Source organism: Heteronotia binoei, chromosome 10 (assembly GCF_032191835.1).
Source record: "Heteronotia binoei isolate CCM8104 ecotype False Entrance Well chromosome 10, APGP_CSIRO_Hbin_v1, whole genome shotgun sequence".
Classification (NCBI taxonomy): domain Eukaryota; kingdom Metazoa; phylum Chordata; class Lepidosauria; order Squamata; family Gekkonidae; genus Heteronotia; species Heteronotia binoei.
Genome location: NC_083232.1, coordinates 93,279,290 through 93,295,294, shown reverse-complemented (window position 1 = coordinate 93,295,294; position 16,005 = coordinate 93,279,290). Strand labels below are relative to the sequence as shown.

The 16,005-nt window shown below is 47.9% G+C and overlaps 1 protein-coding gene across 1 annotated transcript in view; it reads left to right on the top strand.

Annotated features, from left to right (window-relative positions):
* ZPBP (zona pellucida binding protein) overlaps nt 1-16,005 on the top strand; it is a 35,027-nt gene that overhangs the window by 10,321 nt on the left and 8,701 nt on the right. The window contains exons 5-6 of the mRNA XM_060248289.1: nt 3,303-3,379; nt 11,091-11,268. Coding sequence (XP_060104272.1) covers nt 3,303-3,379; nt 11,091-11,268 — 255 coding nt within the window. The remainder of the gene's footprint in view (nt 1-3,302; nt 3,380-11,090; nt 11,269-16,005) is intronic.

Sequence of the window (16,005 nt, the reverse complement as noted above, 5' to 3'; positions counted from 1 at the left end):
TCACATGAGCGCTCAGTCTTCGGCAACATTCTAGTCACTAGTCCAGCAAATGGCATTTGTTACATTGTGAATAAAAATGCGGTGTGATGCATGTGTGTGCACACAAACTGCCTAAATGTCAAAATAGTGCGAAGCCAGGTTTCGTCAAATTTAGATGGTAAACTAATTTCAGTGAGGGATCGGAGAGATAGCCAAATATGAAATGGTCAGATTGGTGAAAACGCATTTCTTTCTCAGAACGTGGATGCAAGTTGGGACAGTTTCCTACCCATCTTAGGTAGAATTCCTGGTTTGTCTTAGCTGGATTAGTTGGTTGAAAACATGCATTTTTAGAATTAGAGTGTTTTCTGAGCACTGCGGTGGACAATTTTCTGCCCCTCGTTATTGTAGGAGAAGATGCAGCCAGGCTGGTATTGTGGTTGAGAGAAGTGGCAAAATATGATCAAAAGCATCTCCCCAATGGTTGGGGTAAGGCATTGCTCAGTGCTTTTGCATGAGGTTCCAGGTTCAATCCCCAGCATTTCCAGTTAAAGGAATGGTGATGTGAAAGACTTCACAGATATCTGTAACTCTATCTGAGACTCTGGAGCACTAATACTGACAATATTGACCTGTATGTGTGTGTGTGTGTGTGTGTGTGTGTGTACCAAATTTAGCAAGGGGCTTTCAAGGCATGTGAGAAGCAGAGGTGGTTTGCCATTGCCTTCCTCTGCAGAGTCTTCATTGGTGGTCTCCCACCCAAGACGAATGGCGAGCCCAGCAAAGGAAGGTTTCTAGGGCATGTGAGAAGCAGAGGTGGTTCCTCTGCAGAGACTTCCTTGGTGGTCTCCCACCCAAGACCTATGGTGAGGCCAGCAAGGGAAGGCTTCCAAGGCATGTGAGAAGCAGAGGTGGTTTGCCACTGCCTTCCTCTGCAGAGTCTTCCTTGGTGGCCTTCCACCCAAGACCTATTGCGAGCCCAGCAAGGGAAGGCTTCCAAGGCACACGAGAAGCAGAAGTGGTTTGCCGCTGCCTTCCTCTGCAGAGTCTTCCTTGGTGGCCTTCCACCCAAGACCTATTGCGAGCCCAGCAAGGGAAGGCTTCCAAGGCACACGAGAAGCAGAAGTGGTTTGCCGCTGCCTTCCTCTGCAGAGTCTTCCTTGGAGGTCTCCCATCCAAGTACTAACCAGGGCCAACCCTACTTAGCTTCTAAGATCTGATGAGACTGGTACCATTTTTGCACACAGCTTACCACGCGGTCACGTCCCTGTTCTCTCCGCAGCGTCTGTTGGATTTCCCACCATCTGCGCCGGAGTTACAGGAAGTGCGGCTTTTGAGTAGCAAACGTAAACTGGGTTTTAGCGGTTTACGTTTGCTACGCAAAAGCCGCGGCACTTTCTGTAACTTCGGCGCAGATGGTGGGAAAACCGACGGACGCTGCGGAGAGAACAGGGACGTGACCGCATGGTAAGCTGTGTGCGAAAACAGTGTAAGCTGGCCTGGGGAAGTGGTAACATAGAAGACACTGATTCCTCATCTGTAGTCCTTTTTCCCCATCAAGATCTTTTCTCTTTGAGAAAGGATGTCTTTGTTTCTTGCATAAAGTTTTGAACTCCTGAAAGAGTGCTAACAGGATAAAGTCCTAGTACAGTATATTAGCCTTCTAGAGGTTTGTTCTGGCAAGATTGATTGTATTTTTTGGATGGTCTGTGGTAGTCATTACTTGGCATTTCTTAATTGAGACTGTTTGACTTGCATTGCCTGTAATGCTTTGGACCAAGCGCTTTCGAATGTACTGAAGGTTACACCCCCCCCCCCCGATATAGATAATCTTCCAAGAGCTGACAGAGCGCTTCTTACAGGGCCTACTGTAAGCTCTTGGAGGATTGGTTACATCGGGGGAGTTTAGCCTAATATGCAAAGGAGTTCCTGCTACAAAAAGAGCCCTGCTTATATCTCTTGTAAGAGAGCCTGTATATTTTTTTTCAATACTCTTTTCAGTTTTGTTCCCTTGTTTTTATCCGAAGTCAAGCCATTGACCTACCTCTCGTGGTATAGTCTACCATGGTAGGCTTCAGTTATCCAAACTTTCTTAGTCTGTGATCTTACCAGGTCTGAGATTTTTGGGGTGTAGTTTGGTGTAGTGGTGAAGTGTGCGGACTCTTATCTGGGAGAACCGGGTTTGATTCCCCACTCCTCCACTTGCACCTGCTAGCATGGCCTTGGGTCAGCCATAGCCCTGGCAGAGGTTGTCCTCGAAAGGGCAGCTGCTGGGAGAGCCCTCTCCAGCCCCACCCACCTCACAGGGTGTCTGTTGTGGGGGAGGAAGGGAAAGGAGATCGTGAGCCGCTCTGGGACTCTTCAGAGTGGAGGGCGGGATATAAATCCAATGTCTTCATCTACCTCACAGGGTGTCTGTTGTGGGGGGGGGAAGGGAAAGGAGATTGTGAGCCGCTCTGAGACTCTTCGGAGTGGAGGGCGGGATATAAATCCAATATCTTCGTCTACCTCACAGGGTGTCTGTTGTGGGGGGGGGGGGAAGGTGGAGGAGATTGTGAGCCGCTCTGAGACTCTTCGGAGTGGAGGGTGGGATATAAATCCAATATCCTCATCTACCTCACAGGGTGTCTGTTGTGTGGGAGGAAGGTAAAGGAGATTGTGAGCCGCTCTGAGACTCTTCAGAGTGGAGGGCGGGATATAAATCCAGTATCTTCATCTACCTCACAGGGTGTCTGTTGTGGGGGGGGAAGGTGGAGGAGATTGTGAGCCGCTCTGAGACTCTTCGGAGTGGAGGGTGGGATATAAATCCAATATCCTCATCTACCTCACAGGGTGTCTGTTGTGTGGGAGGAAGGTAAAGGAGATTGTGAGCCGCTCTGAGACTCTTCAGAGTGGAGGGCGGGATATAAATCCAGTATCTTCATCTACCTCACAGGGTGTCTGTTGTGGGGGAGGAAGGGAAAGGAGATTGTGAGCCGCTCTGAGACTCTTTGGAGTGGAGGGCGGGATAGAAATCCAATATCATCATCTTCTTCTTCTAACTGAAGTTGCTAGGAGTTGAACCTGGAACCAGTTTGTATTTTAACATTGGCCTCCGGCTTCACGACTTACTTCTTGGTTGTACTATGACTTAGAAGTGCAGTGAGGATTAATCTGAGACTGAGCGTTATTTCCCTTTCATTTTTCATTTTTCACCGGTGTAATGATCTAAATTTACTCAGGTGTTTATATAAAGGGTGTTTTGGGGGGTAGATGTTCTTTGGAAAAGGTGGGATATTATGCTGTATTCTGTTTCCTTATTAAAGCAGAATGTTGTGTTACAGTTTCTTCTCTAGAAGCGGAGAAAGGCAAAAGTTCGTGTGATAAGAGTACTTGCGACATATCAAGAAGATTACGAAAGGTAGTATAAATAAAAATGAACATTAAAGGGAAAAAATTGCTCTTTTCCTACTTCTGAACTTGTTTGAAAACAAATACAGTGAAATTAAAGGTCTTGTTCCACAAACGGTGATTATGGCATGGGTGGGGTGGGGGAAGGAAAAGGAAGCTTGTGTGTCCTAAAGGTGTGAGGTTGGTTCAGCTATCCATTTATGAGCACCAGGGGTGGGATTCTAGCAGGAGCTCCTTTGCATATTAGGCCACCCCCCCCCGATGTAGCCAATCCTCCAAGAGCTTACAAAAAAGAGCCTTGTCAGCTCCTGGAGGATTGGCTACATCAGGGGGTATGGCCTAATATGTAAAAGAGCTTCTGCTAGAATTCCATCCCTGATGAGAACTATTGTGCCGACCTCCAGCTCGTCCCTTGTGATACTCCGGGGGACCCTGTCCTCCACAGAGAGCACTTTGGCTTGCAGCAGAAAACGGAGTCATGCTCCACTGCTGGAAAGCATGTTCATCAGGAGAGATTTTGCATGGGATCCAACCTTTGGTATAAACCATTATGGCATACACTAAGCAGGAGACTGTAACGTCCCAATGCATGAAAACAAAATAGGGAAGGGATGTTTAGAAACAACAACAAAGGAGGGTGGCAGCCATGGAAAAAGCTAGAGAGGACAGGAGGCCAAAGGCATAAGGAAGGAACGGCAAGGGAAAGGGTAGGGTGAAGGGAATTCGGCTACCCTGAAATACCCCCTGCCTCCCTGCTTGTTTCTTCCCACATTGGCCTGATGTGTGCTTTTCTTTTGGGGGCATCCAAGTCTCTCATGGCCGTTAGGAGAAGTGCCCATTTTCCTGCATCTGAGTGTTTCGAACACAGAACTGTTAAGTTGCCGTTGGCTGAGCTACGTTTCCCCATCTTTAAAACCTGAGCTCCCTTTCCTATTAAGTTTCTTACCTGGAATACCTTTTTCTTGGTTGCAAGAAAAATAAGGCAAATGGCACCCCTCGTCTCCCGGCTCCTTGTTTATTGCCTCTTACAATGATATATTGGCACTTAATGACTCCTTGAATTCTTTACCTCAGAATACCAGAGCTTTGGTCTTCATATTATGAAGGTGTTGGTTGCAGCTCCATTAAAACAGAATTAAACTATGCACTTCGAAAGAGATTAGCATCTCAATGTTTTGTGCTTCATTGGCTGAATTCAGCCCCCAGTTCAACTCAATAACTCTTCAGAAGACAATTAAATTTCCCATGCAAGCATTTGCAAAAAATAAATTAAAAAAATTTAGCAACAATAGCACTGTAAATGTTTTGAATACGTAGCCTGAAAACTGCCTCTTTTACTTCTGAGTGTGCCACGTCTGCTGCTGCGCACTGAGCAGTGTCCCCCTGCTAAAAGCGGTTCATGAAAGTACCTCTGGCTCCTCTTAAATATAGTTATTTTATTTAAAAGTGGCTACGATCAAAAAGGCCATGACGTTCTGGGTTTTATTCCTGGTTATGAAAAGTCACTTGTCCCAGTTTGCTGAGGACATTTCATTCCACATAGAAACATGTGACTTGGAGTGGGGGGAGGGTCTTGGAGTCACATTGTATTCAATGATGAAAGCATGGCAGTTCGTGCTCATAGAGGTTGTTTGACCCAGTTCTTTGGCGTTTTACCACCTCAGTCCTTGCTGTCCTATACAACAGCGGTCCCCAGTCACCGGGACCCGGACCGATACCGGTCCGTGGCCCATCAGCAACCGAGCTGCCAGCTGAGCTGCCCTCCCTGCAGTGCCCCACAGCCTCCCGCCCCCCTCCATGCCGCCTCCTCCTCCTGTGTCGCCTCCTCCTCCCTCTGTGTTTGTTATGTTAAGCCGGGGAAAGCGCCTTCCTGGCTCTTTAAAAGCTCACCTCCCTCCCCCGTGGCAGCAGTTGATCCGGGGGAGAAACCGGCAGCAGCGACAAGCGACCGCTGAACAAGCCGCGCTGCCCTTGCCTCCGGAGGCAAAGGCAGCGCCACTTGTTCAGCAGATCGCTCACCGCTGCTGCCGCGGGGGAGAGGGGAAGGTGAGCTTTTAAAGAGCCTGGAAGATGCTTCCCCTGGCTTAACATAATGAACATGGAGGGAGGAAGAGGCGAGGTGAGGCGGGGCGGCTGCAAGGGGCGGGGAGGCCAAATTCAGTTCCCCCTCCCTGCCGGTCCCTGGTGCCAAAAAGGTTTGGGACCACTGCTTCACAAGATATTTAATGTAGATAGATCCAGGCGGGCAGCCGTGTTGGTCTGAAGCAGTTGAACAAAGCAGGAGTCAAGCGTCACCTTTAAGACCAACCAAGCTTTATTTTGAATGTAAGCTTTCATGCGGTCTCTAAGTACACTTCTAGATTGGGTGGGCTACAAGTTGGATATACACGGCCTTTTGTGATTCATCTAGATTTGCAGAAACACCATTTGGCAGGGAACTTTATTACCTTTTATGGCTCTCCAGACCAAATGGCCAAGCCACGCTGTTTTATGTGACCAGGTGATCAGTTAGTTTGCCCTCTTAATCAACAAGCTACATGTATTCCAGCCCCAATGCCGGATCCCCTCATCTGATGAAGTGTACTTAGAGAGCACATGAAAGCTTACGTTCTAAATAAAACTTGGCTGGTCTTAAAGGTGAACTTGACTCCTGCTTTGTTCAAGATACTTAATGGTTCCTCATTGCGCTGCGGCATTCACTCTAGCTTGTCTTAACACTAACCCTTCTGAAATGCTGCATGGGAGGTTTTCTAATATTCCATATTCAGATAGTCTTTGTCCTTGTAGTCTGGTACTTGATCTGGTACTGATACTTGATCTCATGAAATTCTGGGATGTTCCACTTCTGCTGTTTTCAGAAATCAATGGCTTTTTACCGCGTTTGTTATGTTTATTGTTCCGTAATAGCCAAAGGGATGTTATTCCCTATCTGTTGCTAGTCAGCCAACCAGCCTTATTGGTTTTTGCATTCCTGTATTAAAGTGTTAAAGCTGCAGTACTGCAGTCCTAAGCTCTGCTCACGACCTGAGTTCGATCCCCGGCGGAAGCAGGGTTTTCAGGTAGCCGGCTTGAAGTTGACTCAGCCTTCCATCCTTCCGAGGTCAGTCAAATGAGTCCCCAGCTTGCTGGGGGGAAAGAGTAGATGACTGGGGAAGGCAAAGGCAAACCACCCTGTAAAAAGTCTGCCGTGAAAACGCTGTGAAAGCAACGTCATCCCAGAGTCAGAAATAACTGGTGCTTGCACAGGGAACCTTTCCTTTCCTGTTCCATTCCTTCAGAAACTTCCTGAGTACTCTTTTAGTCATTGCTCAAGATCTGTTGATCGGACAAGCTCTGGAAAGGAAAGATTAACCTTGGGTGTCCTCATCTGGGGAGTTGGCGTACCTTGCTTCTGCCCTGCAAGTCCATCTCCGGATCCTTGGTTTTGCTCTTGGCTCTGACTTTGCCAATCGCCTGTAACGCCGTGGAGGAGGGGTTATAGCCATCCCCTCACATAGGCAGGCACCATTATCAGGGCCGGATTCTGCTGCTAAAGGCAGACCCCTGCGCAGCGCCCCCCCCAGCTCCCCCTTGAAATTGAAGTGTGCACACCACGATGACGTCATTGAGCAGACCAGGGATGGGGAGAGCCGAGGCTTGCAAGAAGCCTAGTCAAGGCAGGGCATGCAAGCCCTGGGCCTGGCTCATCGGGGAGAGAGGGGGCGCCCTAGGCCGCTGCCTACCCCTCCACTCCCACGCGCCGGCTCTGACCATCGTGTGCACCCAATTTTACCTGCTGCTCTGTGTAATACCCTGTGACTGGGCCCATGTACAAATAAAGTAAAAAATAGTTGGGATTTCTCTTTTAACTATGTCAATGACTGTGTTTTCTACAGAGCAAATTTGAATCCAGGGGCACCTTTAAGATCAATGAAGTTTTATTCTGGGAATAAGCTTTCGTGCCCATGCCCACTTCTTCAGATACAGTGGAACAGAAGTCACCAACCACGACATATGGGTAGAGGGTGGAGGGAGTGTTGCCAGGAAGGGCTAATTAGAGTCACGATGCATAAGTAACTGAACAATAAATATGGACTCAAGACTTCATTTTGCTCCTTCAGACCAACATGGCTACTCACCTGAACCATCCCTCTTCCCCGCCCCCCACCCCGGGGCCTTTTCTGTTGTAGCTCCGTGCTGACGGAACGAGCTCCCTGAGGAGGTTAGAGCCCTGCGAGAGCTCGCACAGTTCCACAGGGCTCTTCCATCAGGCCTTTGTGAATTAAGATCGCAGGCTACAACAGACTCTGGAACACCACCCCTAGCATGAACCTAAGATCTGTTGTTATATAGAAAATCCAGCTGGAACAGCAAAATAGTAAAACTTGATATAGAACAGAATAGGCAGCTATCCATCTTATCGAGCAGATTACCATCTAAAGATCAATGTGGCACTTGAAATAAACGGAGCTGTTCCGCCAGGCTTTTAGTTGAGGCTGCGGGTGTCTCTTCGTGATCCAGTTGGCCTCCCCTGCCGGCACTGTCCCCTGTGCTACAAAATGGCATAATAGCTGCCATCTCTATGGGATAACATCTTATCATGATGGGAGACGGCCAGGCTGGGCAATGTGCGGTGATATGGAACATTTTCTGAGTGCTGCTGAGTTGTTCGTTTATGAAATGTTTTTATTGCATTTTATTGTTTTATCGTGCGTTGTGCTCCGCCCTGAGCCCTGCAGGGAATGGGCGGAATAGAAATAGACTCAAATAAATAAAAATGTTTTGATCTTTTTGTGATTTTATGCTTTAATGAATTTTTATATTTCTTGTATCCACATGAACGTGTAAGCCGCCCTGAGCTTGCTTTGGCGGGGAGGGCGGGATATAAAACAAAGAAACTATAATATAGTGGGTTCTATGCATGGCTGAGTCTCAGAGTAAGTGATGACAAGCTCTTTAACAGGAATCACATAGTAAAGGTTACAATACAAGATTGCGGATGGGGCCTACTGGCCCAACTTATATACATCTCGTGATTCCCGCGCTAGCACCTCATTGGGTCATTCAAACCGGTGGAGGCTTGTGATTGGTCTAGGGCCGCAGGGATTTGGATCCTGCAGCCCTTTGTTCCCAAGTCCCCAAGCTCAGTCTGCCTGGCTCCAATGAGCCCGGCAGGAATATCCAAAGCCTTCTCTTGAGTCCACATACATAACACAAACAATACTAAGTTCATGTTACCTGCTAGTGATTGCCTTGACCTTGTATTGCTGTAGCTGAATCAGAGTTTTATGTGCTGTGAATTCAGTCACATTCTTCTTTGCGCAGAGGGTAGCCCATCCTTTGCCAACGTTCTTTTTGAGATCAGAATTGTTGGTTCTTTTGTTTGCACTTGCAGAGTATGAGCGGGATCCACTGGAAGAATTCACAGAAGGTGTCAGCGGAGTGGATCTTTCACGGCTCCTGTTAGCAGAAGAGAGAAGGGGAAGTTTTACTTGATTCCCCATTATTACTGCAGCCCCCCCTCCCTCCAAATTCCTGTAACATGTTTGCAGCCCCAGCGCCAAGGCGAAGGGCGTTGGACACTGGGAAGATGGCAATCAAGGGGCAGCGTGGTGCCCTAAGTAGTGGCCAGGGTACTCCCGCCCCCCTGGACACCCAGGACCCACTGATAGGCCTGGCATCAGCTTGGGAGGGCCCCAGCTTCCTGCGCTTGCTGCCAGCCTGCCTGCTCCCCCTCCCAATAGCGCCGCAAACAGGATCCTGGCTGAGTCCTGGCCCGGTTCGCCTGCAAGGATTTCCTGATCCTAAGAGAGGGGTTCTGGGACAAATGCCTGGCTTCTTGAATCTCATTGAGAAAGGGCTGCTATAAGTGATGGAAATAAACGCTAGGCTGTTGAACGAAGAGAAAGGTGGGGAAGATCTGCTCCGCCAATCCCGTCTGTGAATTCCTGTGGAGGACCCTGTGCCCCCACTGATGGACCTCCTGGTGGCACCGCTGTTTGTTAGCTGCCTGGGCAAAGATGTATCGGAAATGCGAAATTTCTGACTGCTGGCATTTTATGATTCTAACCAAACTATAATTGCTGTTTTCTCTTCAACATTAGGATTCTTTGTAGAATTTCCATGTACTACTTCAGGTTAACTACTTCAGAGCCAGTTTGGTGTAGAGAGCCAGTTTGGCGTAGTGGTTAAGTGTGCGGACTCTTATCTGGGAGAACCGGGTTTGATTCCCCACTCCTCCACTTGCACCTGCTGGAATGGCCTTGGGTCAGCCAGAGCCTTCGTAGGAGTTGTTATTGAAAGGGCAGCTTCTGGGAGAGCTCTCTCAGCCCCACCTGCCTCACAGGGTGTCTGTTGTGGGGGAGGACAATAAAGGAAATTGTGAGCCGCTCTGAGACTCTGAGATTCAGAGTGGAGGGTGGGATATAAATCCGATATCATCATCATTTGCTTCTGCTTCTTCTACTTCAACATGTTTCAAAACTGTTGTTTGCAGATGAAGGAACTGTCGCTTTAAAAGTTTTAATTTCTTGTAAGGAAACCTCCGTCAAGCGTTAGTCGTAATCGCCGGCCATCTCACTAATACGGCCCCTTTTGGGGTTGCTCATGGTTTGGTCAAGCTATAAAATGGACTGCTAGATGCAGAATCTGTCCTGTTGACAGAGGGGCTTTGTGTGTGGGGCGGGGTGACCATTGGGAGGGGCAGTGCTGCATTTGAAAAGAGGTGGCGATGAGAAAGAGAAATCCTTTAAAATGTTTTCTGCACATGATTGAAAATTACAAGAAACATTATAATTTTGATTAGGACAGCAATGGTCCTGAGCTGGCACCTCCCTCCTCCACATCCGTGGGGTCACCCCATGTTGCATCCAAGAATCTGGTTCAGGAGAATATTAACAGGATAATATTAACAGGGACGAACGGTGGCTCAGTGGTAGAGCATCTGGTTGGGAAGCAGAAGGTCCCAGGTTCAATCCCCGGCATCTCCAAAAAAGGGTCCAGGCAAATAGGTGTGAAAAACCTCAGCTTGAGACCCTGGAGAGCCGCTGCCAGTCTGAGAAGACAATACTGACTTTGATGGACCCAGGGTCTGATTCAGTAGAAGGCAGCTTCATATGTTCATATTGGGTTTCTGATTTATCTCAGTTAATTGGTTTTAGTGGTTTTTATATAATTATATTTTATTCATTGCTGTAAATAACCCAGAGGCCCTGCACTAGCCAGGATGGGGCAATTCAGTTAATAATAATAATAATAATAATAATAATAATAATAATAATAATAATAATAAAATAGCAGCAGTAGCAGTCTTGGGAAACTTTTTGAAGAGTGCATCAAGACTAGTAATTAAACCAGAAACCATTCCAATTTAATAGCTTTAGTTAGTCATGTAACGTCACCTGTATTTTATTACCTTGCATGCAGATGCCTAGAAACTAGAACGAAACGGTGCTGATAAAATGCATTATGCTGTAGTTACAATTAGCGAACTGTTTAATGCGGCCCCTTGCGATGCAGGGGGAGACTAAAAACAAATGTATTTCTGCCTTTTGAACAAATGAGTTCACTCTTATCGCAGGCTGCAGGGAGACTTCCCCGGCACTAAATGCGTGACTTGCCAATCGCTGGCACGGAATTTAATGATATTGACTTATTCTGTTACAACTACCTAGGAGATAAAGAGAAGCGCGGCTCCTCCGGGTGTCCCACTCACAAAAAAAAAACGTTTCTGTTTACTGCAGGCGAGAGACCTAATAGAGAAATTTTTCAGCCAACAAGTCGAAGTCCTTGAGAAACGGACCGCCCCCCTGCCTGAGATCTACTATATCGAAGGCACTCTGCAAATGGTGTGGGTCAACCGCTGCTCCCAAGGCTTTGGAATGAACCCTCTGCTGCACCCCGATTGTCCTCACTGTTGCGGTAGGTGGGAAGGGTGCACTCCCTTTTATGCCTTTTTTCCCCCAAGTACCTTTTTGCCTCTTACGTTGATGTATTTGGTTTATATCTCGCCCTCCCCGCTAAAGCAGGCTCAGGGCGGCTCACAGTTTATAGCAAAATAACAATAAAAAAACATTAAAACATTAAATTAAAAGCAGTGTATTTCTGCCTGGTGCTCGTACCAATACAATTTAGAAATGGCATTCAGTGGTTTAAACATCCATTGAGAGCTGGTACCTCGGCGGTGGTTGTCATTTAGTTAAATGCTAGCTGAGATAGCATTGTCTTGCAGGGCTTGCGGAACTGGGCAAGGTCCCGCAAGGCTCTGGCCTCCTCAGGGAGTTGGTTCTGCCAACGAGGGGCGGCGATTGAGAAGGCTCTTCTTCAAGTTGTTTTCAGTCTTGCCTCCCTTTTTATAAAAGTACCTTTTATGCCTTTTTTTTTTTAAAGTGCCAGATCGCTTTTCAGTTTTACGTGACTGTGACCAACATTTTATATGGTCGTCTTCTGTGATCCTGAGAGAGCAGTGTGCCTTGTTGGGCTCCTTGCTCGTGCTAGAAACCGGAAAGTACCATCTTGCATACGTTGAACAGGCCAGTTGGTTTATGTGCTGTGCTGGCATGCTGATGGGTGGCCCCCTCTGGGTCTGAGTGCGGCTCCACGGGAGATCTGTATTGCGGCCCCCCCCCCCACTTGTGGAACCAACTCCCAGATGAGGTTAGAGCCTTGCGGGATCTTGCCCCATTCCAGAAGGCCTGCAAGACAACATTATTTCGAATGGCCTTCAACCAAAGTACAGAGCTGCTCAACATCATTGCGTGGAACTCGGCACCAAAACTATTAAAATTGTATTAATAATTTTAAACTGTAAATTCTTTAATTTTAACTGATATTATTGTAATTGTTTTTATTGTTTTATGGTTTTATTGTTGATATTTGGCGCTGTGAGCCGCCCTGAGCCTGCTTCGGCGGGGAGGGCGGGATATAAATACGAAAAATAAAGAAAGAAAGAAATATCTGTCAAGCGGCTCCCCTCACTCACACCAGCGCACACTTTGGCAGGCCAGTTGCACTAATGTCTCCGATGGTCGGAAATGCAAAAACGAGGCTGAAATCATAGTGGGAAGCATGCTTTCCAGTTTCGGTATTGAGCGTATCAACAGTGAAGGCTTCGTACGTGGTGCTTTCCAATCACATTTCTTCTTTTGCAATTGCATTGCTGTAAGAGTTCAGTAGTGTTGCTGAACTGTTGGTGTGTTTTGCTGCACCTGAACCCTTCGCAGGTGGAAGGTTCTTTTGTTGGCAACCCAAGACACATCCTCTAGAACAGTTCAGACAAACTGCGCTTCTGTGAAGGCATGTAGATCATCTTCCATGACTCTGACCTGTTTGTAGAGCTCATGCGTAATTGGTGCCTTTAAGGGTGTCTTGTTCTAACATAATCTGTGGCGCTCAAGATGCTGCCCTTCTCTGCTAAGGGACCCACCCGTCCGTTGCGCAAAGTTGGGGGTGGCTAAAGGTTGGACTGGAAGACCTAAAAGAAGCTTGACCACTCCTTTCTCAGAGAAGAGGTCGCAGTGCTTGGGGCGTCAGCTGGATTTGTTTTGGAGGGGATGGCTATGAAATAATAGCATCTCTTTTTGTGTCAGTTTCCTGGAGTTAACCTGAAACTTGTTATAAAGCAGGGGTGGCCAGACTGTGGCTCTTTCACACATATCGAGTGGCTCTCAAAGCTTCCACTGCTCTGTTGGTTGGCTTGGAGAAAACATTTGTCTCTTTAAATCATTTCGCCAAGCCAGCCAGCAGCTTGGAGATGCATTTAAAGCATCTTTCCACCTCCCCCCCATCTATTTTCCTTCCTTCCTTCCTTCCTTCCTTCCTTCCTTCCTTCCTTCCTTCCTTCCTTCCTTCCTTCCTTCCTTCCTTCCTTCCTTCCTTCCTTCCTTCCTTCCTTCCTTCCTTCCTTCCTTCCTTCCTTCCTTCCTCCCTCCCTCCCTCCCTCCCTCCCTCTCCTTCCTTCCTTCCTTCCTTCCTTCCTTCCTTCCTTCCTTCCTTCCTTCCTTCCTTCCCTCCCTCCCTCCCTCCCTCCCTCCCTCTCCTTCCTTCCCTCCCTCCCTCCCTCTCCTTCCTTCCTTCCTTCCTTCCTTCCTTCCTTCCTTCCTTCCTTCCTTCCTTCCTTCCTTCCTTCCTTCCTTCCTTCCTCCCTCCCTCCCTCCCTCCCTCCCTCTCCTTCCTTCCTTCCTTCCCTCCCTCCCTCCCTCCCTCCCTCTCCTTCCTTCCTTCCTTCCATCCTTCCTTCCTTCCTTCCTTCCTTCCTTCCTTCCTTCCTTCCTTCCTTCCTTCCTTCCTTCCTTCCTTCCTTCCCTCCCTCCCTCCCTCCCTCCCTCCCTCCCTCCCTCTCCTTCCTTCCTTCCTTCCTTCCTTCCTTCCTTCCTTCCTTCCTTCCTTCCTTCCTTCCTTCCTTCCTTCCTTCCTTCCTTCCTTCCTTCCCTCCCTCCCTCCCTCCCTCCAGCATCTGATGCTCATGTCTTGTGGCTCTCAAACATCTGGCATTTATTTGGTGTGGCTCTTGCATTAAACGTGTTTGGCCATTGTTGTTATAAAGCTACGAGTGCAGCTGTCATTGTATGTGTGGAGGGGAGGGCTGTTGGCATGATTTCTATCTGAATCTTGAGTTTCCAAGGGTTATTCCATTAATGAAGTGGCGTGTCATGTTGTCAGTGTACTGGGATGTCTAGGTTCAAGTGCAGTATCCAAGTTTACGAGATTATGCCTGGGATAGAGAAGGTAAAGTCCTTTTCTCCCTTTCTCACAATACAAGAACTCGTGGGCGTTCAATGAAATTGCTGAGCAGTCGGGTTAGAACAGATAAAAGGAAGTCCTTCACCCAAAGGGTGATTAACACGTGGAATTCACTGCCTCAGGAGGTGGTGGCGGCTGCAAGCATAGCCAGCTTCAAGAGGGGATTGGATAAAAATATGGAGCAGAGGTCCATCAGTGGCTATTAGCCACAGCGTATTGTGGGAACTCTCTGTCTGGGGCAGTGAGGCTTTGTATTCTTGTGTTTGGAGGGCACAGTGGAAGGGCTTCTAGTCCTACTGGTGGACCTCTTGATGGCACTTGGGTTTTTTGGCCACTGTGTGACACAGAGTGTTGGACTGGATGGGCCATTGGCCTGATCTGACATGGCTTCTCTTATGTTCTTAAGTTTACCCCAGTGTCCTGAGGCAGAGTGGCCCCGTGGCGCAGAGTGGTAAAGCAGCATTACTGCAGTACTGTGGTCTGAACTCTGCTCATGATCTGAGTTCAATTCCGGCGGAAGCTGGATTCAGGTAGCCGGCTGGAGGTTGACTCAGCCTTCCATCCTTCTGAGGTCGGTCAGATGAGTACCCAGCTTGCTGGGGGGAAAGTGTAAAAGACTGAGGAAGGCAATGGCAAACCACCCTGTAAAAAGTCTGCCGTAAAAACATTGTGAAAGCAATGTCACTCCAGAGGTGGAAACAACTGGTGTTTGCACAGGGGACCTTTCCTTTCCTTCCTGAGGCAGGCGCCTTGATTCCCAAAGAGCATTAAAAGTACTCTCTTAATGCCGTGGCTGCGAAAGGAAAAAGAAAATCGCATTGCCCAGTATGAGGTGTATGCCGTATTCTCAGACCCAGAATTGAACAGAATATGTCAGCTTAACGATACAAGAACAAATGAACGGGCTTAGTTCACTAAAAAGTTTGTGAGGTGTGAAATGGTGTCCCCGGGAGCCCATAAAATATATGAGGCAGAATATTTGGGGGATGCTTATACTCATCAGGTGGAAAGAGCACCAGGAGAGTTCATGTCTTACTAAGGCAGTTGTGACATGGGGTGGTAATGTGTGAAGAAACGTCATTTACTTTCTCAGCAGTGAACTCAGAAAGTGCCTGGTCATTCATCCAAGTCTCCCCCTTCTTTATCGCCTGCACCTATGAATTAGGCAAGGCTTTCATTTGGCTGTTACGGCTCTGTTGATCTTCTGTAGAGCTCTATGCACGTTTGCATGGACTCCAGGTGTTACAAATAAAGGGGGAGGGTTTGAAGCAGGTGAGAGAAGTCTCTTTTCCTGCTCAGCCCCAGTGCTGCAGCTGTTCCAGCTTATTGAATGACAATCTTTGGCTCACCTTTGGAGAAGTGATGCTCTGTATTCTTGGTGCTTGGGGTGGGGGGCACAGTGGGAGGGCTTCTAGCCCCACTGGTGGACCTCTTGATAGCACTTGGGTTTTTTGGCCACTGTGTGACACAGAGTATTGGACTGGATGGGCCATTGGCCTGATCCAACATGGCTTCTCTAATGTTCTTATGTGACACAGAGTGTTGGACTGGATGGGCCATTGGCCTGATCTAACATGGCTTCTCTTATGTTCTTATGTGACTCAGAGTGTTGGACTGGATGGGCCATTGGCCTGATCCAACATGGCTTCTCTTATGTTCTTATGTGACTCAGAGTGTTGGACTGGATGGGCCATTGGCCTGATCCAACATGGCTTCTCTTATGTTCTTATGTGAATCAGAGTGTTGGACTGGATGGGCCATTGGCCTGATCCAACATGGCTTCTCTTATGTTCTTATGTGACTCAGAGTGTTGGACTGGATGGGCCATTGGCCTGATCCAACATGGCTTCTCTAATGTTCTTATGTGACACAGAGTGTTGGACTGGATGGGCCATTGGCCTGATCCAACATGGCTTC